Raw genomic sequence first — 27,684 nt, forward strand, 5'->3', positions numbered from 1 at the left:
CCTCTCCCCCTCTCCCCCTCTCCCCCTCTCCCCCTCTCCCCCTCTCCCCCTCTCCCCCTCTCCCCCTCTCCCCCTCTCCCCCTCTCCCCCTCTCCCCCTCTCCCCCTCTCCCCCTCTCCCCGTCCCCCCTCTCGCCCCTCTCGCCCTGCTCTCCCCCCTCTCCCCCCCTCTCCCCCCTCTGCCCCCCTCTCCCCCCTCCCCCCTCCCTCCCTCTGCCCCCCTCTCCCTCTTACCCTCTCACCACTCTCCCACCTCTACCTCCACTTCCCCCACTCCCCCTCTACCCCCTCTCCCCCCTCCCCCCGTCTCCCCCCTCTCCCCCCTCTCCCCCCTCTCCCCCCTCTCCCACCTTTCCCCCCTCTTCCCCCACTCCCCTCTCTCCCCCCTTTCCCCACTACCCCCTCTACACCCTTTTTCCCCTCTCCTCCCTCTCCCCCCTGTCCCCCCTCTCGCCCCTCTTTGCCTCCTTGTTAGGTCACAACTTGATAGGCAGTCCATGTGGTGGGGCTGTTATGTACCCATCTGGCCGAGCCCCCTAATACCACAGGGATCACACTGCTGGTACCTGTGCTGTGAATGCCCTGTGCAAACCTAGGAGTGATTGCCCATTTTTTCAAGGCATCGGAACTCTTGGCAACGGCCGTCCTGAGGGCAGTCATTGCTGTGGCTGGGTGGCGCCCACAAGGCGGAGTGTTCAGATGGGTGGTACCAGGCCAGACGTTTGGCACATGAAATGTGTTAAACTCTCTGGCTGCTCTACTGCAACCACATCTCTTCGATTACGTAGTTCTGTCTCAGTTCCTGTTTCTGCCTTTCCAAGCTTACACTTCTTGAATACACCCTGGGAGGAGGGCCAGATGTGCCAGTGTGGGGCAAGAACCTTTCTACGGTTCCTAGTCTGTACCAGGACCGAGGGGACCAACAGGAAGACTTTTGCCACCACCAAACCCCTTTTCTTTGTGGAACATACTGAGGATAAGTTCAATGAAGTTGAATCATTAAGCAAGATGGGCTCTGGCTTTATCCTTATAAAGACAACTTCTGCCAGTCAGCCAGCCTCCCTCCCTCTGTGTCTGTGATCATTTAGGAGACAACCCCATGGCTATTGCTCTTCACAAGTCACTCAGTATGGCACAGGATGTAATTTTCCATAGAGACCTCCTCCTTGAGTTCGATGAACTTATGGCTAATCTGGAGCAACATAGCATTCATTTCATCTGGCATGTCCAGAAAGACCCTAAGGACTGTCATGTAGACACTGGTGCTTTCGTAATGGCATTTGAAGGGGGTACCTGGACCGAGAGGGTCAAGGTAATGGTGGCGATGTGAAACAGTACTTTCAGCCTCCCATACATTGCTTCCATTGCCTCAATTTCAGCCACATGTCCTCGCGATGCAATGCCAGTCACATCTGTGTTACTGTGGCCACTCTCTTCATATGGGGAGCCCTTGCACCCCACCACCTAACTATGTAAACTGCTATGATCTCCATTGTCCCCACTCACTGGAGTGTCAAGTGTACATGAAGGAAGAAAGAATTCAGGAAATAAAGACCCTTGACTGTCTCAGCTACTTTGAAGCCTGGAAGAAATTTGACAGACTTCACCCTGTAAATCTCTCCTCTACCTATGCCTCAGCAAGCCTTCCCCTCGTCACCTATCCCTCTTACCACCATTCTGCCCCCTTCTGTTTCCTCACCCTCGGTGGCTCCTGTCCCTTCCCCTCCTGGAACGACTCCTCCTCCTCCTCCTCATCCTCATCCTGGGCCACTGAAAACATCCTCTTCTCTGGCTCTTGCTAGGGATGGGGCTCCATCTCATAACACCCCTCCCCGGCATTCTCAGGACAGGAAGCTTGCACCCTCAGGCCGGAGAAGAGACCCGCGCTCCAAGGACTGCAAGGCCACTCACTCTCTGTTTGATCTTGACATCACTGCCACCTATTCCTGTACTGATAATGCTCCCTCCGTCCCTCCGAGGGAGAAGAAGAAACAGCACAAGTCAAAGAATGAGGCTTCCCTGGCTACTCGGAGGGCTTCGGCCCTCCATCTCATCTCAAATCAGACCCATTTTTTATGGATGTCACCCCATCCTCATTGGCAAAGACCGTTGACCAAGTGACTTGACCTCCCCTCAGCTTCTTTATGCCTCACCTGGACTATCACCACATGATAATCCAGTGGAATTGTGATGGATATTATCGCCACCTCCTGGAAACGCCTTGTTTCCTCCTACTCTTTGTTCTGTCTTGCTCTTCAAGAAACTCACTTTCATGATGACCACTCTCTAAAGTTTTGTGTCATTGGGCATTCTGTTGGAACTGTGATGGCCCCAGGATAAGGGATCTGTACTTTGGTTCGCACCGATGTCGTTAGTGACTGGATCCTCCTTCATATCAGCCTAGAAGCAATAGCAGTTAGAGTGCAGATGACTGCGGCAATCGCTGTTTGCAATGTCTACCTCCCGCCAGGTAGGCCGCTTCCATATGTTGAACTGTCTACCTTAACATAACAACTCCCACACTCATATCTCTTTCTTGGGGATGTCAATGCACACCACCCCTGTGGGGAAGTGCCACTTCATTTGGTAGGCATCTTCTATGTGACCAGCGTACTACAGACTTTGATTTGCATCTCCTCAGTGACAATTTCTGTAGCCACTTCAGTGCTGCTCATGGAGCCTTTACTGCTCTCGATCTCATAATCTCCTCCTGTGCTCTCTTGACTTGTCTACATTGGTCACTCCGTGACCTTTGTGACAGTGACCACTTTCCAGTGATTCTGTCCTTCCCTGCCGCCACCAGGCAGACTGGCCTCCATGTTGGGTATTCCGCAGGGCCAGTTGGCCTTCATATACATCTGCTGTGCATTTCGACACCTCTCTCTCGAACTGCAGTGATGTGGTCGTGCATGGTATTTCTGCCACTATTCTTCATGCTGCTGGCACTGCTGTCCACCTATCCACAGGTCCCCATCGTCGTCGACCAGTACCACGGTGGGCAAGGTCGTAGCAGTCGCTGTCCAGGACTGCCGACGGGCACTGCAATAATTTAAACGACACCCTCCACTGACCAACCTCCTTGCTTTCAAGTGTCTCCGTGCTAAGGCTCGTTACCTTATTAAGCAGAGTAAAAAGGAATGCTGGAAATGCTATGTTTCCTCCCTGGGGACGTATTGCTCTTCATCGCAGGTTTGGTCCTAGCTCAGTAGCCCTCTGGGCCACCAGTCACAGTCAGCTGTCCATGGGCTTATCCTCCAAGGTGCTCTGTCTACTGATCCATTGGTCGTTGCAGAACAATTTGCAACACACTTTGCGACAGCATCAACAACCTCTTTGTATCCTGTCACCCTTCTCTGGCAGAAAAACAGAGTTGAACAGACCCCCCCTCCCCCCCCCCCCCCTTCTGTTTCAATCCAAAGCTGAGTGCTATAACGAACCCTTCAGTGAATGGGAATTCTTGCAGGCCCTTACCTCTTCACACGTCATGGCCCCAGGCCCAGATTCCATCCACAGCCGGATGATCCAACACTTGGACACTGTGCAGAGCTAATATATACTCAGGGTCTTCAACCACATTTGGCTCATGAGTGCCTTCCCCTCACAGTGTCCCCGTCCTTAAGCCTGGGAAGAACCCAAAGTCTCTCGACAGCTACTGCCCAATTAGCCTGACGAACATACTTTATAAACTGCTTGAGAGGATGGTTATCTTCTGATTGTGTTGGGTACTTGAATCTCAAGGCCTTTTATCCCTGTATCAGTGTGACCGCTGACAAGAACGATCTCCAATTGACCATTTACTCAGATTCAAAACTGCAATCTGATTGGCGTTTACTAACTGTCTGCACTTTCACGGTTTTCTTCGACCTACATAAGGCATACAACATGGCTTGGAGCTATTGTATTTTAGTTACCCTCCATGATTGGGGCTTTCAAGGCCCCCTTCAGATTTTTATTCGCGATGTTTTATCCTACCGGCTCTTCCGGGTTCCAGTTGACACTTCACTCAGCACCCCTCAGATCCAGGAGAATGGTATCCCCCAGGGTTCTGTATTAAATGTCACACTCTTCCACAGTGGGCTTGCAACCTTTGTTTGTCATCAGGTTACCACGGCATTGTATGTCGATGATTTTTGCATCTGTTGCAGCTCCCACACAGTAGCGTCTGCTGAGTGCCAGCTCTGAGGCACATCCAATGGACCTCTGTGTGGGCTGTCTCCCATGACTTCCAATTTTCTCCCTCCAAAATGCGGGTTATGCATTTTTGTCGTCAGTTCTTAGTATACTCTGACCCAGAACTTTATTTAGGCAACCAGTTTTTTCTGCTCTGAAAATACTTGATCCTGTTCACCATTGTGAGTTGCGTCTGGGTTTTAATGCTTTTACACTAGTCGTATTGACAGTCTCTTCACAGAAGTGGGGTTTCCTCCCTCTACAATATATGAAGCTAACTCCTGGTTTCTTATGCAAAGCCGTTCGCTGATTCCCTGACTATCCCGAGTACCCTATCCTCTTTGCAAGTGAGGAACATCTCCCTCCTGATCACTGCCTTCGGGTGGGATTGCCTGTTGGAATGCGTCTCACCTCCCTCTATCGGGATCTCCTCCATCTCCATCCACTGAAATGTGCGCCGTGTATTTATTCGCGATGTTTTATCCCTACCGGCTCTTCCGGGTTCCAGTTGACACTTCACTCAGCACCCCTCAGATCCAGGAGAATGGTATCCCCCAGGGTTCTGTATTACATGTCACACTCTTCACAGTGGGCTTGCAACCTTTGTTTGTCATCAGGTTACCACGGCGGCATTGTATGTCGATGATTTTTGCATCTGTTGCAGCTCCCACACAGTAGCGTCTGCTGAGTGCCAGCTCTGAGGCACATCCAATGGACCTCTGTGTGGGTTGTCTCCCATGACTTCCAATTTTCTCCCTCCAAAATGCGGGTTATGCATTTTTGTCGTCAGTTCTTAGTATACTCTGACCCAGAATTTTATTTAGGCAACCAGTTTTTTCTGCTCTGAAAATACTTGATCCTGTTCACCATTGTGGGTTGCGTCTGGGTTTTAATGCTTTTACACTAGTCGTATTGACAGTCTCTTCACAGAAGTGGGGTTTCCTCCCTCTACAAATATAATGAAGCTAACTCCTGGTTTCTTATGCAAACGCCGTTCGCTGATTCCCTGACTATCCCGTGTACCCTGTCCTCTTTGCAAGTGAGGAACATCTCCCTCCTGATCACTGCCTTCGGGTGGGATTGCCTGTTGGAATGCGTCTCACCTCCCTCTATCGGGATCTCCTCCATCTCCATCCACTGAAATGTGCGCCGTGTATTTCCTCCCCCCCTCCCCCCCCCCCCCTTTGGATGGTGCCTAGACCACAGATTAGGACTGACCTATTCCATTGTCCTAAGGTCTCTTCGCCCCTATGGTCTTCTGGCGTCTTGTACATTCCATCCGTGCAGAGTTCCAGGGTGCTACCATCTTCTACTCTGATGGTTCTAAGACAATAGATAAAGCGGATATGCTTTCACGTCTCCTACTGGCTTAGAACACCATTTATTACTGGAATCATGTAGTGTGTTCACAGCAGAGCTGCTAGCCATTACCAAGGCCATCAGTTTTGTTACTCAGGCCTTCCTCCACACTTTTTAATATGTACTGACTCATTGAGCGGTCTGCTGCTCCCGTCTTCCTTTGGTCTCTGCTTTCCATGACCTCCCTCTCCTTTCTTGGCCATGCTGCCTGCTCAGTTGTCTTTCTCTGAGTCCCAAGTCATGTGGGTATCCGAGGGAATTAACTGTTTGGCTAGATAAGCTGATACTTCTGCTCCTTTCCCTTTCCTGACTCCAGCTGCAGATATGCAGATCTTTGTCAAATCTCTCTTTGTCCAAAACTGGAATGACATCTGGTGCACTACTGCTCTCAGTAATAAACTCCACACAATCAAGGAGACTGCTGCCCTTTGGTGCTCTTCCTTCCGCTCCTCTTGGAAGGAGTCCACTGCTTTATGCCGTCTATGCGTTGGTCATACCAGACTCACCCAGTGTGTCCTCCTGTGTAACGAACCCCATCACAATATGGTTGTGGAGCCAGACTGATGATATCCCACTGTTTTGGATACACCATCAAAACCAGACGATCTTTTATTTTTGGGAGAATGTATAATTTTCTTAATTTCATTGGTGATACTTTCATTTGACTGAACTTTATGAGAGAGACTCTTTTGACATACTACTGTGATTTTTCTCTTGAACTGTTTGTCCCTATACTTCCTACTAATTTCAAGGACTGCTTATTAAATGTATTTGATGCATGTGACTTGTCATTTATAGCCCCACTGTTCAATTCAATAGTGATCTTATCCTGCTCCGTGGCTGGTTGTCCTCTCATCCCTTTCACAATATCCCATATAGTCTTAAGTCTGCTGTCAGAATTACAAATGTCTGACATAATGGGTGTGTTCCTTCATTTTTTAGCAACTTTTCTTAGTAATTTTTAGTAGATTTGTAGTGTGCAGCTACTGCAGAATACCTACATGTTCTTGCCAACAGATCTATTCCTCATCCATGACTTTGTACATGGCTGTTTAATGTCCTTTCTGATTAGCTTATGGGGAAAGCTATTTTAAATAATGTTATGAATGAATTATGAAATAGATTAAATTTTGTATTAGCATTTGGTTCATTACAGATTTAAACCCTATTCATCACTTGTAAACTATTCTTAAAAATCTTTGTCTGGAGGCATTAATTATTCTAATTTTCACTGTAGAGTATCCATTACTGTGTCACTGTTCTTCTTTCTTCTTTTGCTTGTGCCGTTTTTTCCCGTGGATACGCAGGGTCAGCATGGTTAATCGGATGTGGCAATGTTAGCTGAAGGGGTGGCCGCATGCCCTTCCTGCTGCCACCCTGTATCCCCCAGGAAGGAATTAGTGTACCCCAACTGTCTGCGACTAGTGTAATCCATGGAATTGTGCGAAAGTGTTCAGATGTCTGTGAGCCGTGTAACTGAGGCGGGGCGTGGGAACCAGCCTGGTATTCACCTAGGGGGATGTGTAAAACCGCCTAAAAACCACATCCAGGCTGGCTTGCATACTGGCCCTCATCGTTAATCCGCCAGGCGGATTCGATCCGGGGCCAGCACGCCTACCCGAGTCCAGCAAGCAGTGCGTTAGTGCGCTTGGCTAACCTGGCGGGTTATTACTGTGTCACTGGTATTTATCCTAATTGATTGTGCATCATGAGAAGAGTGTTTTTTACTGGCTCCACTAAAGAAAACATTATCAATTACAAAATTGTTAAGGCTTTTGTGCCCACTTGTTGAGAAACTGCCTATTGGCGGCTTCTGTCTCGCGTTCTTTGGTCGACGTTCATCTAAAGATTTTCCCGACGTTTCGCCAGCACGAGTGGCTGGCATTGTCAAAGGTTCACCCTCCATTGCTGGTGGTGACCCGGAGCCGAGCTCGTGGCCGCAGACTATATGTACCTGCCGCACCAACGTCCGAGGGCTTCTCCGCGGTCATTTCCAGTGCGGTTCTCCTCTTGCTACCTACGACGGTCGTTCGCTGCAGTACAGGAAGCCAGGATCCATTTACCTTAAGGCTTTCCTCTTTCTTGTTGAAACTGTTCATGTGTTTTTGTATTTCTACAGCTTCTCTGAACAAGCGTGTGTGATAGTGCTTCTCTACAGCCAGAACTACCGTGTCGGCGAATTTTATTACATGGTTGGTCTCACTCAGTGCGTGCTCTGCCACGGCCAATTTCTCCACCTGCCCCAACCTGCAATGTCGCTTATGCTCTTTGATCCCGGTGTTAATTGATTGTCCAAGTCATTCCGACAAACTTTTCCGTCATGTGCATGGTATATGGTATATTCCCGACATTGCAGGTGGGTCTCTTTTCTCCTTTGGCGATCCAAGACACTCTTTGATCTTCCTTGTCGGTTTGAAAATCGTCTTTACGCCATGTTTGCGCAATATACGGCCTATTCTGTCCGTCACTCTGGGAATGTATGGCAGAAAGGCCATACCCGACATTTCTTTCTCTGGTTCCTTACTTCGCCGAGTGTTTGGCCCTGTTATACTTCTAATATAATTTGTGGAGTACCCATTGCTCCTCAGAACAGTTTCCAGGTGTTGCATTTCTTGTTTGAGGTGTTGCGGCTCACATATTCGTCCTGCTCTCATTACGAGCATACTAATCATGCCTCTTTTCTAGCCCAGGTGGTGGTTTGACAGTTTGTGCAGGTGTCGGTCTGGGTGGGTCAGTTTTCGATACACGCTGTGTCCCAGGTTTTCGCCGTCCCTTGTGACCAGCTCGTCTAGAAATGGCAGTTTCTTGTCCTTATCTACTTCCATGGTAAATGTTATGTTGGCATGGAGGCTGTTCAAGTGTCTTACGAAGTCACCGAGCTGTTCTTCACCATGGCTCCACACCACGAAAGTATCATCGACGTACCTGTACCACACCTTAGGTTTGCAAGTCGCCAAGTCCAGTGCCTGTGCTTCGAATTGTTCCATGAAGAAGTTGACCACCACTGGACTAAGAGGACTACCCATGGCAACGCCTTCCAGCTGTTCATAGAAATCGCCATTCCACGTGAAATAGCTCATGGTGAGATGTGCATGGCAGAGTTTTTAATGTCTTGCAGGAAAATGGAACAGATGTAGGCAGTATCTATCTTACCCCTCGTCAGATAAGCCTCTACGTCCTTACATTTGTCCTCTAGCCATCCCTGCTTAGCCATTTTGCACTTCCTGCCAATCTCATTTTTGAGATGTTTGTATTCCTTTTTGCCTGCTTCACGTACTGCATTTTTGTATTTTCTTTCATCAATTAAATTCAGTATCTCTTCTGTTACCCAAGGATTTCTAGTAGCCCTTGTCTTTTTACCTACTTGATCCTCTGCTGCCTTCGCTATTTCCTCAAAGCTACCCATTCTTCTTCTACTGTATTTCTTTCCCCCATTCGTGACAATTGTTCCCTTATGCTCTCCCTGAAACTCTGTACAACCTCTGGTTTAGTCAGATTATCCAGGATATGAGTTGGGAGGTGATAGGACAGAGGCACAGAAACTGTTGTGTGGAGGATGTGGGGACATTGGGTTATCATCATTTTTCCTCCTTCCACCTCTACTCTATCCTTCCAGATTGCTGCTTTTGTTCAAGACAACAGTTGCAGGCTGTTCAGAGTGGACTGAGATAAAGGTCATGTATGCGTGAATTGTGCCTGTTTATGTGAATTTGTGTGTGTTTCCTTTTCTGAAGAGGGTTTGGCTGAAGCTCTGTGTGTAAAAGTGTAGAAGTCTTTTCATTGTGCCTGTCTGCAACTCAGTGTGCCATCTTTACGGTGAGCAGCAATCTATCCTTTTTATGATTGTAGAGATACTCTTCAGAGTGGCACGAGGCCCTTTGTGTTGAATTACGTGTACTGTTTCATGATCCATAAACTCAAGAGGGTGGTAAGTATATCACAAACACATTGCCTGGTTTAGGGTCAACTACCATAAAAATTAAATGAACAATTGAATCAGTTGTAAGTGAGAAAAACATCAAACTTTTCCCTAGTGTGGATATCTGATGACACCAATAAGCTGAAAGATTTGTCTCAGCTGCCTGCAAGGTGGCGACCCTAAACTCTAAGTGGATTGAGGATATCAAACGAAACACATTTCAGCGTCAAATTTCCAATCTTATTTTGCCAAATAAAATGAGGTTCGAAATTTGATGGGTGAAAGGTGTTTAATTTGATATCCTCTATCCAACAGCCGAGTCCTGCAGCCCTCTCTTAAAAGATGGACATACAGTAACTCTAAATGGATTGTTTCAGGAGAGACATAGAAGTAATAGTGTCCAGGAGTAACCACAATGAGTGTGTGCTTATGAAGAGATCTAAAAAGATTTTCTGGGCTGAATTCCAGAATGAGAATTTTGCACTTCCATAGATTTATCAGTCAAATGGTTCACTTCTGCAGGCTGGGGTGTATTTGCAGCATAACAGCAAAAATATTCCACTTGCAAGTGCCTGTGGTATATGGTTCGCCGATGGGGTATGTGTTAGGTGTGTGGTGAAAGAAGCAATGTTTATAACCAGACACTGCCACAGCCCATTGCTGCTCGTATATTTGTTTTTGCGGGTTGTTTGGAGGGGGTGAGACTTCCCACAATTCTGGTGCTGGAGAGCTGACTGTTGCATCATCTTCTTCCATAATAAACAAAATTTGGGCTGCATGGACATTTTCATAGGCTTCAGCTATTGGCACTGCTTACATCAGAGAAGGGTCCGGTTCCATCAGTGTGTGGTTCCTCACTTCCCAGTCAGAGGTAAGGCACACAATAACATCCCTTGGGAGTGTCTGTGTAATTTTGTCTGCACAAACATTTAAAATGGCAAATTTTATGTAATTCTTATAGATCAGGAGCTCAATGTGCATAAGATTGAGGCCTTTTCTCCAGTACTAGAATTCTAACCTGGCAGCACTAACATCTTTCTTCATTGATTGCAATAACAAATATATTATAGACAACTGAAGTTCCACCAAATTCTGCATTAAATGATATGGTTTGGGATTTACTGACAAGAACTTGGTTTTTTGTCTTGATATGGGTCATTTCTGTAATACTAAATAAATTAAGCTGTCATTTCTTTGTTCATTATAAATATTGTAAAGTCTAAATAGCTTGAACTTAACGTATATTGGCAGTCTCACACAGAAGCGAAACTGGCAAATATCCAAAAATGCATCACTGGCGAAGTACAATATGAGTGCCACACTCTTCCAAGAATTGCTTCTGCAGGCTGGATTGAAACCAATCATGGACCAGATCTGGCCCGATGGCCACTGGTTACCAGCCTGTGGTTTAGCATGTCCTACATCACTTTGTAATTAAATGAATTTCCAAAAGTAATTTGTGAAGCCAAATTCATATCTATCCAATCAGTTGAATTTATAAATTTTAAGATTGTTTACGAAGTTAATGGATTTTTACACTTAGATATTTGTTAACACCAGTATGTTATGACTACTACCATGATTAATCTGTAAAGGATCCACATTTACATTTAGTAAATATTGTAAAGATAGTTCCACAATAATATCCATAATTATTGTTAGATCTTCTAATAATTATTGGTATTATTTGACAACAGTGATGTTTTATGGTAGTACTCAGCATTAAAATCACCTTGGCAGCACAGATTTATTAGGTTGAATTAGTTACAAGAAATTTTTATGGGTTTTTTAGGGATGAAATGTTTCTAGAGAAGCTGGAATTAACATACACATTTTCAGTAACATTAATTTCAGTTTTTTTAAGTTGTTGAGTTTATCTTTCCCACCTAACCAAGACTATTTTAGTAGAGAGGATGATATGGACTAAATCAAATACAGATATAAAACAGAATCTTAATCATATCTGTTAGTAGATAAAACATAAGTCAGATCAAAGTATCAGCCAAATGGAACCCTCTCATCAAACCACTCATTCAACATGTGGTGTACTGAAATATACATACTTAAAGCATCCCACTCAGTTGGGTTCTATCACTGAAGAATCAGTTAGGTCTGTTCACTGTAGGATTAACCAAATAGAGAAAGCAGCAGTGTTCACATACTGTGGCAGAGAACAATAGATTTGTGTGAATATGTAGTAGACATAGTGGATGGAAGGAAACAGAACATTAGAGTTTAATGTTCTGTTGATGCTGATAGTGTTAGAGATGTTTGATTGGGTAAGGCAGAGAAGGAAATTGGTCATGATGTAGTTAAAATAGTATTTTACCCCACAAGCACTCTGTCGTTGTCCTTCAGTCTGACTGTAACATCACAGTTGCATTACTTAATAGCTTCCTACTACTAGTTGAGTCAGCATACCTTGATGATAGTTGCCAGTACTATTTTTTCTTGGATTAAAGGTATTGGAATCTGTGACAATGTTGTAATGAAGCTACTTGACGTATTTTGCTTTTGTTGTTACAAGTTACTAATGTGCTGTTTGTAAGAACTTTTTTTGACTGGAGTATTTTTCCATTTTTCAGCCATGTGTGCCAATTGTCTACCATCGACGTGAACAAAACTCCATTAAACAATATGGGACAAATATTCTTGTTGAGTGGAGACCTGATTCTAGCATGCTGGTTGTTGCTGTAAGTAAAAATCTGTAATTAAGAAATGAACTCAGTCTGGATGGAAGAACTTAAGAATCCTTAACAACTTTGTCCAGTTTTAATGTGCACACTTAACCACCAGCATAGAAAATCTGATCCAACATTGATGGTGAAAAAGTTTTCATATCAATATGAGATGAATAGAAGCTCAGATATATTGAAACCAATTTTACGTATACATGAAAGCATGTGTATGGCTTAATACTGAAAAAATTATTACTTATAATTGTTACTACACACAGGTCCCCAATGGAAGAGTAAGCATTTTCATGAAAAATTTGGACACTTTATTGTGTTGTTGGTCAGTCAAAATAAATGAACTGTTTATTTTTCTCAAATTTGGGTTACATTTCAAAACAGAATATGTCTTATTATGATTCGAGCCAAATACAATTCAGTATTAATCATAAAATTCTCACCTTAGCTGCTCATGATTTAAGCGGAGTAAAACTCTTGTTGGCGAACAGTAGCTGATCGAAGGTAAAATGAGTGTAAGGGAGAATCATTCCTTGAGTTTGGAAGTACAGTTTTGCTGGCTGACCTGCCTAAGTACCCTAAGAAGTTTTATGTGAAGTCAGTAAGAGGATCAAAATCATCTGTTCGGTCATTCAACTATTGTACTGGCACGAAAGTGTAAGATGAAAGAAAGAAAGAAAGAAGGCTGAAGTACTGAATTCAGTCATCCAAAATTGTTTCACTGCGGAAGATCCATTATATAATTTCTTCTTTTATTTATCACATGAATGCCATCTGTTGTAGAATTACCAGAACATGTTTTATGTTTGTGTGTTATGATAGTTCTGGAGAATGGAAATTTTGTATAAAAATCTCTATGGATTCTGCAGAGATCTTGTGATATTTGGCTCTGTTAGTGCAAACCAGACAGATAGGAAGAAAACTGTGTTACTTGGGAGGCATCAACTTCCTTGAAGTTACCTTAGGTAGCTCACACACTTACTGGTGGCACTGCCATAATACTAAACATAAGATGTCAGCCCGAAACATCATCACATGGAAACCTGTTGGCAGTAATTAGGATATCCAATTCCAGGTGGACCATAATTCTGCCATGGCACTTTAATGTTTCTAGACTGGTATATATGCCCGCCCAGACAAAAGAAGTGGGCGTAGCTCATAATGAATCTCCAAGGCTAATTATGGGATGTCTGAAACCAACCACTGTTGACAAATTGTACTGCTTGGTAGGTATTGCTCCTCTTGACTTATCCAGGAAGTAGGCAGTCTGAGATTTGTTAGAAGAATCTGAACTAAATGCAATTCAACCATGAAAAAAGTATCTTACAAAACACTCTTGGACCAGGACCAGTTCTTAGGTGTTGCTCATTAGTCTGGGACCCATACCAGCTTGAAGTAATGAGGTGGGTGGGGTGGGGGGTCATAGGGAAAGAGGCAGAGGGGGAGGGAGGGATGGAGAGAAGAGAGGGGGGCAGGAGAGAGAGAGCGAGAGAGAGAGAGAGAGAGAGAGAGAGAGAGAGAGAGAGAGAGACGGGGGGGGGGGGGGGGGGAGGTGCATCACTGAGGGGTTGCTGTTGAAATTTTGAGGGCATACTTTCCAAGAAGAGTTGGGCAGCATATTACTTCTCCGTACATATGTCTCAAGAGTGACCACAATGAGAAGATCGTTGGAATTACAGGATTTCTGGCAGTTGTTCTTCCTATGTGCCATTCACAACCTGAAATAAAAGGGGAGGGGTAATTAATCATTGTAACACAAAGACCCTTCACTTCACATAATAAGTTTACATATAGCGCGTAAATGTAGATGTAGATGATCTGGGTATGCTGACAGCGTGTTCATAGAAACAGCTGAAGTTAAATAAGCAATTACTCATCCTGTTGTAAATGGACAGTCATATGGTGTCTGATGGTTAGCTGTGTTAACATCTCTTAGGTGCATACAAATTTCAGAAACAATTAAAAGATGACAGGAACCTTAATAATTATTTAACAATGGCATCTCTGTATATGGTCTCCCAATCTGTGAATGTACTGTACAAGCCATTGTACAAGTGTGGCAGATTGGACATCATGACAATAAGGAACAGATTGCTACTCAACATAAAGAAACATTGAGTCACAGAAAGACACAATGAATGAGTTAATTATTTTCATATTCCATGACTCATTTGCATAATAAATTGGAATGATGTGGAATGAGTCATTTTGCATACACATCTCAACTTAAATTTTAAATATGGCTACATACTGAGCACATGTAATGTTTTTAATTTTTTTTAGTATCTTCAAATGTGAGTTAGTAATTCCTATCCACCATCTTTTACACATGACAATAATAGAAATTCTTCTACAGAACATGAAACATTGGCAAGGAGAAACTTATTTAGTTTGTTTTGAAATTTTACTTTGCTATCTGTCAGACGTATCACTGGCTAAGTTATCAAAAAATTTTGTTGCAACTTTGTACACCCTTTTTTTCTAAAGACAAATTTAATGTGTAGTAAGGAATCTCATTTTTCCTTCTGGTACATCATTGATATACTCTTCATCTGCAGTGGATTATTTACAATAAACTTCATGAGGGAATAAATATAATGTGAAACAGTAGTCAGAATGCCCAATGTCTTAAACTTATGTCCACAAGATGATCATGGATGAACACCGCATATTTTTCTTTAAGTACATTCCTGGGTAATGAAGACTTTCTTTCTAAAAGATGAGTTACCCCAGAAAATTTTTCCAGATGACATTACTGAATAAAAATATACAAAATATGCCAGTTTACTGATTTGTCTCTACACAACATTTGCAATGATTCTAAGCTCAAATCTGGCTGAACTGAGTTGCTTTAGGAGTTTAAAATGTACTTTTTCAAACAGTGGATACTCCAGTGGGAATATCAACAATGTAGGAAAAGATAGATTGCTCCTTACTGTAAAGAAGACATGTCAAGTTGCAGACAAGACAGGCACGATTAAAACACACTCACATGTGGCGTTCAGCCACAGCCTTCATCAGTAAAGACACACACACACACACACACACACAGAGAGAGAGAGAGAGAGAGAGAGAGAGAGAGAGAGAGTGTTAGGCAAGGTTCAGTATTGGTTTGGGTTGAGTCTGGTATAATTAGTACCGAGAAAGTGTTTGTGCTTTAGGTACTAGAAGGATGAGGGAATATATTTAACAAAACAAGCATGATTGAATTTGGGAGTGTGATAAAAGGTAAGGCCCTTGGGAAGGACTGATACTTTTTTGGGCTGAGGCATTTGGGAAACAGGCTCATGATTGTGTTGTGGGTCTGTTAAAACTCTGGGTTACGTAGGGTGGTGGGAGTGAGTTTTTGAGATTGTGGTAAATGTGTAGTAGGTCTGCAAGGCATTGCTTGGCAGCTGTGAGGGGGTGTGTGGAAGTCTGATGGTGGCTCTTGTGGTGATGGTTCAGTTGCATTGTGCATACTGCTCTAGTTCCTGTATGGCATGGTTTTCACTCTGGGAGACGGGCTGCAGGAATTGGGGATTGCAGAGCAGGAGAATTTTGTGGATGGAGAGGAAGTAGTTCAAGAAGGTTCGGGCCTGATTCATAAGGTTTTGCAGGACTAGGTTGTTGAGGGCTGTGGACTGACGGAATTGGAACAGACAGAGATCATTTTGGAAGGAGGAGATGGATAATTTTATGGGAAGTCTGTTTGGGGCAAGCCCATGAGCTAGGCACCAATATGGGAACAGTATGTGGAACTAGATTCTGGTTAGCGAAAGGGAAACTTTTCTGTATTGGTGAAAATATAAAGAGCAAGGATCCATAATGAAGGATAGCAAATATTTGCATGTACTGTCACAGTACAGTACATCTTCTTACCTCATTTGTAAAGTCTGATGTATGAATCCAAATTTCTGTAGCTTTGCAATTGTGGTCATTTCACATTATACCAACTGTCTCCCTTAAGAATCATCAGGTGAATTTTTTCTGTGTTTCACCAGGTACTTGCAGTCACAGGTCTTGCAAAGAAGTATTCACGACTTATGTATTTATGTATTCATTCATTCATCCATCCATCCAAGGATTGTATCACAATGATACAGGGGTTTTCATCATAATACAATGAAAATAAATAGCTTTAGGCATATGCCTGAATGCTAGAGGGGGAAAAAAATGGAAATCCTAAATCAGAATGGCCAGACTGGGCAAACTCAATTGTCCTGTTATGAATTCATTGTCTTAATAGGTGCACTGTCTCATTCCTTTTGATCCTAGTTGTTCAATGTTCTTTTGATCATATACAATTTCCTTCAGAAGCAGTGGCCATTCCTTGAGTTTTGCTGCCCCTTTTTACTCCTTTTATTATAACAAATATCAGATTGTTTGGGATCAGTCTATCAAAAGAGCATGTAAAATTCCTTTATGTAAACCTTTTTGCTTGTAGCGAGAAACAAATCAACGTTTTCTGTTGACACTAGACATAGCTTGAAACATCAGGTGAAAAGTATGTTTTTTATGGATAACTCCACATACATATTGCAAAAATGAAATTGTATATATCTGTGGAAACACCAGGGAAAATGAACCTGGTGTTTCACAGGAGAGGCATCATGTGTATGTGGGAGGTTTATAACGAGTCCATTTTCTTACTAGGCTAATTACTGTTTAGCTCTACAGGGCCATTATACTGAAATGTTTCCCCACACCACCTAGTATTCTTTCTATTTGTGTGAGTAACTGTATGTTCACTGTTGTGGGTAAATACATACAGCGTACACAGGGCGGTGTGTGAAACTGATGGCGATTACACGCTTCCGCTGTTGTAGAAATCTGCTCCAGATGCTGCAGATACCGTGTTGAGCTGAAAGTGGTAACCAAAATACGGAGAAATATTCTTCGGGGGTCTGTTGCATAGCAATCAGATTGCTTTCAGTTCTGAGAAATGTCCAGTTACTATTGTGGATTTGAATGATCCATGAAATGACTTCTTTTCCGAAGAAAACATCGAACTATTTCACTAGAACTGAACGCTCCCGTCGGAACTGTTCTCAACTGGTGTTTATTAGTACATCACAATAGCAGTACATCACTGGGTGTATAATAAGACGTACCTTCTTGAAATGAACAATATTTTATTGTTCTATTAACTGATTTCCTTCCATATGCACTTATATTTTACAATGTGAATCAAAACCTCGCAATGGCGTCGATTTTTTTACATCACAAGAATGGCTCTCATCTACTCAAAATTACTCTTAACAAGAACAAACAAAAACTATATCCTAAGAATAATTATGTGAGCGCTGTCCGCCACAGAGTAATAAACAATATCTTTGTCTCTCTCTCGCACTGTCACAGCAAGTTACGCTGCATGATACATCATATATGCCCCTCTTGTGGACGAACGTTTTTGGGCAAAAACAAACACGAGCGTTCACACAACACTATATCGGTGATTGTTTATGACGCTGTATTAAAGTCCACTAGAGTATTAACGTCCACTGTATTTCTTATGATATTTTGGTATTAGTGAATGACTATCTAAATGTAAATTATTGATTTGGGTGCATATACTGCTGACAAAGCCTGTGCTGAATTCCTGATGCAGCATATATGCATAGCTTACATGCTTGCTTTTATTCATTTGTCGAGGATGGCATGAGATGTGATCAGAAACCTTTTTTTATCATCATTCAAAGCTTCTGTCACTCGCCTTGGGATGTCTCAAACGGATAATCTAGCCATTCGGCCAAGCCCCACAAAGGAAAACCAAGGAAAACCTCGGGGTAGATTTACCATCCTCATATTTCTCATTTGCAAGGATAATTAATTGAATTACAATGGAAAATAAAAAAATATTTACAATATGGATTTTTTTGTTGAATGAATTTAAACACTGTTTACAAAAGAAACACAACACTGTTAATCTTCTGTGTCTTGAGGTGAACCGTCGACGCGTTGGTTTACGTCCATCTACGATTCCCTTCTATCTGTCATCTCCTGGTAACTGATGGAATTCTATTCCCATTTCACCGTCTCCTCGTGGGTATTATGGTTTTCCGCATATGGTTAACATGAAAATAAGAGTCAGTGTAAGTTCCGTGGAAAAGGTGTTTGATCTATGCTGAGCTGAAATGGAATCTAATCTAAAGTTCTTTCTAATTCTCTGTCCTGAATTCGAAATATTCGGAAGTCGTAAGGTGTTCTTCATTTCTATCAAAAACCCTAGAATGCACTATACACAAATCCAACTGGAGCTGCCGTGTCAACTTATGCTCGTCATCTTTCAGATGGACTTTAACACTTGTTGATGGGCTTATAACTGAAAGGCATTCGCTCAGTTGGTAACTTCGCGAGCAACAATTGATACAACATAATTTACATACACAGGTATGTTACAACAATAGTAGAATTCTAAAGACAATGTTCATCACAAAAGATTGAAACAAAGTAATAGGCGTCCTTTTAAAACTGAGAACGGGTTACCCCTTCCGAACAGCATGACTTCAGCTCAGCGAGTAAAAAAGCAAATACAAACATACATTGAGATTGTTAAATTGACATAAGAAAAAATATCTTGCCATAGACCAGATTCATTTGAGTCACTAACCCATGGTCATTATGCATTGTGTAACCTGATTGAAATTACTATCTACTAAATAAAAATTTTTTAAAAGAAATCGTTCATACTATAGCTAAATTCTCTGCATACTGAAAAGAAAACTTATCCTTACAGTGGAAAACCTATACATAATGTCTGCATATCTCTCGTACAGTATGCCTGAAAAGAAAACTAACTACTAAATTGCAAAAAAAAAGAAACTATCCTGAGTATGATTCATAGGTTTAATGAAAATTCTCTAATCAATATTATTTGATAAGAATAGTATTTTCAATATTCAGAATCTTCAGTCATCATGAAATTGCTTTAACAAGTGATGAGGATACATTCCTTTCACCTTTCCATTCTTCACATCCTTCAAAACATAAGTTCCTGGATGGGGTATTTTGGTAATCACAAATGGTCCTTGATACAATAATTGCCATTTTGTGTTCTTCCTCTGTATAAGTGAAGCCTTAGGATGAGTTTTTACTAAAACTTGGTCTTTCACTTTATATGTTTTTATTTTTCCAAGTCGATTGTCAAAATATATTTTCCTTTTTCTTGCCTTGTCCATTATATTGAGTAAGGATTGTCGTACTTTATTTTGTAGGTCTATTTTGTTAATAGCTACTTTAGGAATTGATCGAATCCAGTCATTCTGTTCCTGTTTTCCAAACATCAGTTCGTATGGGGTGTATTCTGTCGTAGTATGTGGCATATTGTTTACAATTTCCTGAAAATCGTGAAGATAATCGATCCATTTGGGTTGCTGGTTGTGGCAATATGTTCTCATGAACCGGTTTAATTCACGAAAAATTCGTTCCACGGGATTCGCCGAAGGGTGGTACACTGATGTTAGAATTTGTTTTATACCACAACTGGCTAATGTTTGCCTCCAACGAAATCCAGTGAACATTGACCCATTGTCAGAAAGAATAGCCTCTGGTTTGCCTACTTTGACTATATAATCTTTGACCAGCTTCTTGGCTATGGATGCAGCAGTAGCTGATTTTAATGGATAAAGTTTGACATACTTAGTGAATATATCAAGAAAAGCTACAATATATTTGCATTTAATGGATAAAGTTTGACATACTTAGTGAATATATCAAGAAAAGCTACAATATATTTGCATCCTCCCCTTGATGATGGTAGAGGACCACAGACGTCGACCGAAATGATTGACAGCGGTTTAGTGGGTATAATAGGATGTAGGAAATCTTTCACACACAAATTTCCTGGAACTGCAAAGTTTTTGATTGCCTTTAGTTTCTCGGAGTCCGGTAAGATGCCTTTTTCATTTATAAGATGACCCAAAAATTTGATTTTATCTCGAGCAAAATGGGACTTTTGCAGATTTGCGGTTATGCCTGCTTCCTTGAAACGTTCTAACACGCTTCTCAATAAATCAACGTGCTCCTCCCATGTGCTCGTAGCTATGAGCATGTCGTCCACAAATAAAGTTAAATTGCTTCGAAGTGCAGGTCCCAATGCATGATCTAGAGCATTTATAAAAACTCCTGAGCTCACGGTTAGCCCAAAAGGTAAAACCTTAAATTGATAGCTTCTACCTGCATGTACAAATGCGGTGTACTTTTTTGATGGTTCGTCTAGAGCCACCTGCCAAAATGAACTTCTCAAATCAATATTTGTTAAGTATTTCATCCCCTCGAACTTTTGAATTAGCTCATCGATGTTTTCCGGGTGAGTTCGCACGGGCATGATAATTTTATTTATCTGCCGTGCGTCTAGCACGAGACGAACTTTTCCTCCCCTTTTCGAGACAACATGAAGCGGACTACAGTATGGACTCGTCGAAGGTTCGATCAGATCCCATTCAAGCATCTGGTGGATTTCCGCATCAACTGCCTTTCGTTGGTGCCACGGTACTGGATAAAAAATACGGCAGAAAACTTGGTGTGGTATCACATCTAAATGGCATGTGTATCCCTTGATTACACCAGGTCTTTCTTGAAAGACTTCATGATATTCCTGTAGAAGATCATATAATTGCTTTCTTTGATGTTGTTGCAAATATTCAGGTTCTTGTACCTTTTCATATACCATATCTTCAGGGTTTAAAACTGGTTGCAAGTAATTAATTTTGTAATACCTTACAGGTTTGCTATGTATCCACTTTATTTGCAGCTTTCGTCCATGACAATACTTTCCATGGGTTCTATATTCCCTGAGAAGATTCACTTGATGTTTCTGATCCATTGTTGTAAAACTGGCACGGCCTAGAGAAAAATCGATATGCCAATTTCTCTCTCTAAATTCATCTATACCCAGGATACAGTCCTCAACCAATTTTTTTATTACAAGGAACGTGCAATTTATAGCTACATTTCCTATATCTAACTGGAGTTGAGTCTGCACTTTAACCTGAGAAGACTTATGACCAGTAGGACCTACAATTCTACAACATTGAACAGGAAAAATCGGTGGATTTGCTTTCTGAAGTATTCTTTGAAATAACTTCTCAGAAATGACATTTACTGCTGCTCCTGTATCTAAAGTAACTTGCACAGTAATGCCTTCAATCGCCGCCTGAATTTTCGCAACAGGTACAGTGATATGTTCCTCTTGACAAGGCATCATATCCTGCTGAAGTTCTTCTATTAATAATCTGCCTTCATTGTACCGGAAAAATTTTTGACGCTCGAATTTTCGCCCCTGAAAACTTCCTCGACTGCACCGTCGGGGCTTCTGACAGTCGAGTTTAGTTTGACGATTGTCCATTATTAGTAGATGTCTGCTCCGTTACGTCGGTTATTATTGGTGGTTGATTTCTCCATTCATTTGCATTATCATTTGGTATCCAACCTGAAGTTTGTGGTTGGTTGTGATATTCTTGGGTTGGTTGCTGATATCGGCCTTTTTGCTGATAATTCCCTTCTTGATAGTATCCTTTCCTCTTCTTATTATTCTTCCTCCATTTCCGTTTATATGTTTGTTCACATTGTTGGTCATGATTACACTGGTCGGGATTTTCGTTACCAAATTTCACGTTTTTCTGGAAATAATTCACCTGTGGGTTTGGTGAATTGTGTGCAAAAGGTTTGTTTCCATACTGTTTGTTGTTACTATTGTATTTGTTAGGTTGGTAACTTGGCTGGTTATAGCGCACACGTGATTCTTCGAACAGAATGTCTATTGAATCCAATGTGGCTAGAAAATCTTCCACATGTTGTTCAGGCACATGTAGAAGCTTTTCCTTAACTTCAAGTGGAAGTTTGCCCTTTAATATTCGAATGATATCCTGCGCCGGGATTGGTTCATTCCAGTATTTACTTTTATTTATATACTTCTCGAAATACTTTCTTAAAGATCCATTTTTGAAAGAAAAAGGTAGTGGGTCAAAAACTTCCTTACGTAGTCTTTCTTGTACACCTTTATTCCAGTATTTGTGCAAGAAAGCGCGCTCAAATTGGTCATAATCTTGACACCAGTCGGATGCTTCTGACGCCCACATCAATCCATCTCCATGTATGAATCCTGCAACGTACATAATTTTTTGTTGCTCAGTCCACATTCGCGGCAATATCCCTTTAAATTGCTTGATAAATACCACGGGATTGATCGACTTCCTTTCGGGAATAAATATCTGGAATTGACGATATTTAAGCATTTTTTCTTCATTCATAGTCACAGGTGTATTCTGGTGGCTACTACGCGGTGAATGATATTCTCGATAATTTGTTTCTGGTTGATTACGTAAATATGCACCAGTACATGGATATTGTTGCATGGATTCGGTTTCACTGGTTTCATCAGGAATAATGTCTGCTTTTGATAAACTGCCAGTAGTATGTGCCCCTCTAGTATTAACTAGACCTTGCTGCCATGCTTTTAATGTATTTTCTATCTTTGCTTTCCAAGCAGGAAATTCATCTCCTATATTCTCCTTAATCTCTTTAACTTCTGCCTTAAGTTGTTCTTGTGCAGCTTCGTTGTTAACTTGCACGTTAGAAACCGTTTCTTTCAAGGTTTTGTCAACATAATTTCGCACTGTCTCGGTTTGCTCTTTCGCCCAATCTTCAATGTCCTTAGAGAATGCGATCTTATGTTCATTGAAAAGTTTCTCTATGTGTTTCTCGCCTTCGAGACTGAGAGTGTCTATCCTCCGAGTAAGCTCAATGACAGCTTGCTCGTTATCGTGCTTAATTGTATTCACGTCTTGCGCAATAGTGTTCTGTACATGAATAACTTCTTGCACTTGATGATTTAGTGTATCTTGACGACATAAGATGTCTTTGTATTTGTTTGTTAATTCCTGATACTGTTGTTCTTGTGTAACTATGAGTTGTGCCTGACTGGTAATCAAGTGACTCTGCTTTGTTTCCAAACTCTGGAATTTTACAGTAATCTTATCATTTATTTCTTTTAGTTTATTAGATTGCTCCTGAGCCAAATTAAATTGCGCACTCTCCAATGCCTGGAATCTACGATTCATGTCGTTTGCAGACGTGGATTGTGCCGTTGCAAGATTAGATTGCGATGTTTCCAATGCCTTAATCCCTTGTGTTATGACAGTCAAACTTGACATCAGCTGGGATAACAAATCGGTATTCTCAGCAATTGGCGATTGCACTGGGCTTAATGAGGATTGTACCGACACAATTTTCTGTAAAGTCATTTCGTTTTCGCACGCGTCTGTGTCAGAGATGAAATTCATGTTGTTTGTTGGTTGCTGCATATTTCTCTGGACTTCTTTCGACATATGAATGTCGGAACTAGCAACCGTTTGTGTCGACGGCATGAGCGCATTAATTATTGCTGGTTGCTCAGCCGTAATCGACATATCGCTAACTACGGCGGTATTAAATTCTGTGGCACTAGTTGACGATGCATTCACACTATTTAATTCATTTTGTGGCATTGTGATGCTTGCTTGCTTATTGGCTTTGAACATAGATCTAGTTATCACCATGTGAATGAGCAATTGACAGTTTCTCCTCTAAATAAGTCCTACAAAAGAGACTATTAAACTTTTACACACGCAAAAATGTTAATGTCCTAATGCTGTTAATGTACACTTTACAATGTGACACAAAAACAGTGCATAGATAACACATAAAATGTTGTCTTACTATATCTACTGAAATACTGGAATTCTAGTAAAAGTAATATAGCAACTCTATTTATACTTAGAAAATTTCTACATGAGGGTCACTACAATGCATAAATGCTCAAGAAAGCTAGTAATTCAAATGTTCTGGCCTTTTTGAAGTTTCTGCTCGGCTGCTGGGAAGGCGCACTCGTTCTCTTCACAAGATACTCCCGCACGTTGGCGTTAGCATGAAACATACAAAGGACCATAATGTAGTTACTCTATAAGACTAGACATATATACACACAATGAAACATTACTTACTAAATTACTAACATATTTGTATTGCAGTTTCACTATGAGTGTTGTATCAGGATCGTGTCCTGTCTAACGGTAGACATTTTTAACGACTCCTCTTATTACTAGGCTAATTACTGTTTAGCTCTACAGGGCCATTATACTGAAATGTTTCCCCACACCACCTAGTATTCTTTCTTTTTGTGTGAGTAACTGTATGTTCACTGTTGTGGGTAAATACATACAGCGTACACAGGGCGGTGTGTGAAACTGATGGCGATTACACGCTTCCGCTGTTGTAGAAATCTGCTCCAGATGCTGCAGATACCGTGTTGAGCTGAAAGTGGTAACCAAAATACGGAGAAATATTCTTCGGGGGTCTGTTGCATAGCAATCAGATTGCTTTCAGTTCTGAGAAATGTCCAGTTACTATTGTGGATTTGAATGATCCATGAAATGACTTCTTTTCCGAAGAAAACATCGAACTATTTCACTAGAACTGAACGCTCCCGTCGGAACTGTTCTCAACTGGTGTTTATTAGTACATCACAATAGCAGTACATCGCTGGGTGTATAATAAGACGTACCTTCTTGAAATGAACAATATTTTATTGTTCTATTAACTGATTTCCTTCCATATGCACTTATATTTTACAATGTGAATCAAAACCTCGCAATGGCGTCGATTTTTTTACATCACAAGAATGGCTCTCATCTACTCAAAATTACTCTTAACAAGAACAAACAAAAACTATATCCTAAGAATAATTATGTGAGCGCTGTCCGCCACAGAGTAATAAACAATATCTTTGTCTCTCTCTCGCACTGTCACAGCAAGTTACGCTGCATGATACATCATAGGTTGTAATATAGTCTTTGACCTTCTTGGAAGACTGATCTTTAAATTTTTTGAAAGTGATTCATCTTAAGTTGCAAAACATCAATACAGTTGCATAGTCCACTGGGGTTTGATGAGCTAATATTTGACACTCATACTCTGAAGAAATCCATCCATGGCAAATAATGTAAAATCATCTGTTATCAATCAAGGAGGCTGATACTTAACTTTTCCCCCCATCGTATCATCTGGAGACAGTACTTCAGTTTAATAACCAAACGGATGTAAAATTCACTTTAGATATTCTGTATGCATGTCAAAATTGTGCCATGCAATTATAGGATACACATATCTTATTTCACACCATAATTATAGTACTGTCTGCTACTAGATGTGCATCTTTGTGAAGCTTTTACACTTACTACATGGTGCATGAACCATGGACCTTGCCGTTGGTGGGGAGGCTTGTGTGCCTCAGCAATACAGTTAACTGTACCATAGGTGCAACCACAATGGAGGGGTATTTGTTGAGAGGCCAGACAAACATGTGGTTTCTGAAGAGGGGCAGCAACCTTTTCAGTAGCTGCTGGGGCAACAGTCTGTGTGATTGACTGATCTGGCCTTGTAACACTAACCAAAACAGCCTTGCTGTTCTGGTACTGCGAACGGCTGAAAGCAAGGGGAAACTACAGCAGTAATTTTTTCCCGAGGGCATGGAGCTGTAGTGTACGGTTAAATGATGATTGTATCTCCAGGCGGGGACTACTCAAGAGGACGTAGTTATCAGGAAAAAGAAAACTGGTGTTCTACGGATTGGAGCGTGGAATGTCAGATCCCTTAATCGGACAGGTAGGTCAGAAAATTTAAAAAGGGAAATGGATAGGTTAAAGTTAGATATAGTGGGAATTAGTGAAGTTCGGTGGAAGGAGGAACATGACTTTTTGTCAGGTGAATACAGGCTTATAAATACAAAATCAAATAGGGGTAATGCAGGAGTAGGTATAATAATGAATTAAAAAATAGGAGTGCGGGTAAGCTACTACAAACAGCATAGTGAAAGCATTATTGTGCCAAAGATAGACACGAAGCCCACGCCTACTACAGTAGTACAAGTTTATATGCCAACTTGCTCTGCAGATGATGATGAAATTAATGAAATGTATGACGAGATAAAAGAAATTATTCAGGTAGTGAAGGGAGGTGAATATTTAATAGTCATGGGTGACTGGAACTCGAGAGTAGGAAAAGGGATAGAAGGAAAGATTGTAGGTGAATATGGATTGGGGGTAAGAAATGAAAGAGGAAGCCATCTGGTAGAATTTTGCACAGAGAATAACTTAATCATAGATAACACTTGGTTCAAGAATCATGAAAGGAGGTTGTATACATGGAAGAATCCTGGAGATACTAGAAGGTATCAGATTGATTATATAATGGTAAGACATGGATTTAGGAACCAGGTTTTAAATTGTAAGACATTTCCAGGGGCAGATGTGGACTCTGACCACAATCTGTTGGTTATGAACTGTAGAGTAAAACTGAAGTAACTGCAAAAAGGTGGTAATTTAAGGAGATGGGTCCTGGATAAACTGACTAAACCAGAGGTTGTACAGAGTTTCAGGGAGAGCATAGGGGAACAATTGTCACAAATGGGAGAAAGAAATACAGTAGAAGAAGAATGGGTAGCTTTGAGGGATGAAGTACTGAAGGCAGCAGAGCATCAAGTAGGTAAAAAGATGAGGGCTAGTAGAAATCCTTGGGTAACAGAAGAGATACTGAATTTAATTGATGAAAGGAGAAAATACAAAAATACAATAAGTGGAGCAGGCTAAAGGGAATACAAACGTCTCAAAAATGAGATCGACAGGAAGTGCAAAATGGCTAAGCAGGGATGGTTAGGGGACAAATGTAAGGACGTAGAGGCTTATCTGACGAGGGGTAAGATAGATACTGCCTACAGGAAAATTAGAGAGACCTTTGGAGGAAAGAGAACCACTTGTATGAATATCAAGAGCTCAGATGGAAACCCAGTTCTAAGCAAAGAAGGAAAAGCAGAAAGATGGAAGGAGGATACAGATGGTCTATACAAGGGCGATGTACTTGAGGACAATATTATGGAAATTGACGAGGATGTAGATGAAGATGAAATGGGAGATACGATACTGTGTGAAGAGTTTGACAGAGCACTGAAAGACATGAGTCGAAACAAGGCCCTGGGAGTAGACAACATTCCATTAGAACTACTGACAGCCTTGGGAGAACCAGTCCTGACAAAACTCTGCCATCTGGTGAGCAAGATGTATTAGACAGATGAAATTCCCTCAGACTTCAAGAAGAACGTAATAATTCCAATCCCAAAGAAAGCAGATGTTGACAGTTGTGAAAATTACCAAACTATCAGTTTAATAAGTCACAGCTGCAAAATACTAACGTGAATTCGTTATAGACGAATGGAAAAACTGGTAGAAGCCGACCTCGGGGAAGGTCAGTTTGGATTCCGTAGAAATGTTGGAACACGTGAGACAATACTGACCTTATGACTTATCTTAGAAGAAAGATTAAGGAAAGGCAAACCTACGTTTCTAGCATTTGTAGACTTAGAGAAAGCTATTGACAATGTTGACTGGAATACTCTCTTTCAAATTCTAAAGGTGGCAGGGGTAAAATACAGGAAGCGAAAGGCCATTTACAATTTGTACAGAAACCAGATGGCAGTTGTAAGAGTCGAGGGCCATTAAAAGGAAGCAGTGGTTGGGAAGGGAGTGAGACAGGG

General features: G+C 41.6%; 1 protein-coding gene across 2 annotated transcripts in view; it reads left to right on the plus strand.

The window, feature by feature from the left end:
• LOC124798690 (guanine nucleotide exchange factor subunit Rich) overlaps positions 1-27,684 on the plus strand; it is a 305,412-nt gene that overhangs the window by 25,025 nt on the left and 252,703 nt on the right. For both annotated transcript variants that reach the window (XM_047262195.1, XM_047262196.1), the window contains exon 2: positions 12,033-12,140. In XM_047262195.1, coding sequence (XP_047118151.1) covers positions 12,033-12,140 — 108 coding nt within the window. The remainder of the gene's footprint in view (positions 1-12,032; positions 12,141-27,684) is intronic.

Source organism: Schistocerca piceifrons, chromosome 5, assembly GCF_021461385.2.
Source record: "Schistocerca piceifrons isolate TAMUIC-IGC-003096 chromosome 5, iqSchPice1.1, whole genome shotgun sequence".
NCBI classification, from domain to species: Eukaryota; Metazoa; Arthropoda; class Insecta; order Orthoptera; family Acrididae; genus Schistocerca; species Schistocerca piceifrons.